This window comes from Procambarus clarkii, chromosome 7, assembly GCF_040958095.1.
Source record: "Procambarus clarkii isolate CNS0578487 chromosome 7, FALCON_Pclarkii_2.0, whole genome shotgun sequence".
Taxonomy (NCBI): Eukaryota; Metazoa; Arthropoda; class Malacostraca; order Decapoda; family Cambaridae; genus Procambarus; species Procambarus clarkii.
The window spans coordinates 10,393,107-10,394,696 of NC_091156.1; the positions used below are offsets into that span (position 1 = coordinate 10,393,107).

Below are 1,590 nucleotides of genomic sequence, written 5' to 3' on the forward strand. Positions count from 1 at the left end.
AGCAAGTGCGAGAACGGGTTGCATGATCCGCCATCTGTTTTACATCCAGGTCCCCAGATGCTGCTGGGCGCATAGGGGCGAAGGGAGTGAAGGAACGGTAGCCAATTGTCCCATCCTGCTGAGGATCCGGTCCACTCTCTCGCGAGGCGAGGCTGTCAATTACTTTCAGGATTAAGGTGTTGACGTATCTTATCTTTTAGTTTGTTTAATCTTAGCATATCAAGAGAACGGAATAGGTAATCTGCGAAGCTCCACTTTTAAGATATTTTACTTCCATGGTACAACAGTTTCAGCAGCTACCTCGCCCCCAGCAGCTACCTCGCCCCCAGCAGCCAGCAGCTACCTCGCCCCCAGCAGCCAGCAGCTACCTCGTCCCCAGCAGCCAGCAGCTACCTCGTCCCCAGCAGCCAGCAGCTACCTCGCCCCCAGCAGCCAGCAGCTACCTCGTCCCCAGCAGCCAGCAGCTACCTCGTCCCCAGCAGCCAGCAGCTACCTCGTCCCCAGCAGCCAGCAGCTACCTCGTCCCCAGCAGCCAGCAGCTACCTCGTCCCCAGCAGCCAGCAGCTACCTCTTCCCCAGCATCTACCTCGTCCCCAACAACCAGCTGCTACCTGACTTACGACATTAATCACGACAGGTAGAATTACAAAAAAACTGAGGTGCCAAATATTTTTTTGTATTCTCCTGTCATTCTTACCCAAATTTTTAGACAATTCCTCCATATTTATGGTGCTTAAGTCAGCGCAGTTAATACCCGCGTATGTCAAGGTGTTCGGAATCGCTTACCCTCACTCTCTGACCAATGTAGCGACAACAAATCAGCCCTAATAGGTCGCATTTTTTACGTAACAAACCTACCAAGTTTTATCCATCAGCTTCGATAGGTTAAGGTCGGTTGCTTGGGTTTGTTTACTTTTCTGGCTAGGGAGAAACAGTTACATTTTTTACGGAGAGGTCAATCGAAAGAATGGGCTGGTTTAGGAAATTGTCGCACGATCGCATTGTTTGTCAACAGCCTGGAAACTACAGGAAGATCTCAAACCTGTATCGAGATGAGCATTAAGACGTCAACGTTACGTCATCGTGACGTCATCGTTACGTCACCCACCTCGTGTCCACCATATATTAAACGCAAAATGTTATCTATTATTTCCGTTGGGTTAGGCTAGGATAGTCTAGGTTGCGTTGGGTTATGCTAGGATAGTCTAGGTTGCGTTGGGTTAGGTTAGGATAGTCTAGGTTGTGTTCGGTTAGGTTAGGATAGTCTAGGTTGCTTTGGGTTAGGTTAGGATAGTCTAGGTTGCGTTGGGTTAGGTTAGGATAGTCTAGGTTGCGTTGGGTTAGGTTAGGATAGTCTAGGTTGTGTTCGGTTAGGTTAGGATAGTCTAGGTTGCTTTGGGTTAGGTTAGGATAGTCTAGGTTGCGTTGGGTTAGGTTAGGATAGTCTAGGTTGCGTTGGGTTAGGTTACGATAGTCTAGGTTGCGTTGGGTTAGGCTAGGATAGTCTAGGTTGCGTTGGGTTAGGCTAGGATAGTCTGGGTTGCGTTGGGTTAGGTTAGGATAGTCTAGGTTATGTTGGGTTATGCTAGG

At 48.9% G+C, this 1,590-nt stretch overlaps 1 protein-coding gene across 1 annotated transcript; it reads left to right on the top strand.

Moving 5' to 3' along the window:
• The first annotated feature begins 275 nt into the window (after nucleotides 1-275).
• LOC123761485 (uncharacterized) lies at nucleotides 276-641 on the top strand. Its single transcript, XM_045747513.1, has one exon. The coding sequence runs from the start codon at nucleotides 276-278 to the stop codon at nucleotides 639-641; it is 366 nt and encodes a 121-aa protein (XP_045603469.1).
• The last annotated feature ends 949 nt before the right edge of the window (nucleotides 642-1,590 follow it).

Excerpts from the sequence above, each read along its gene's own strand:
- LOC123761485 (XM_045747513.1), top strand. The coding sequence starts at position 276 with ATGGTACAACAGTTTCAGCAGCTACCTCGCCCCCAGCAGCTACCTCGC.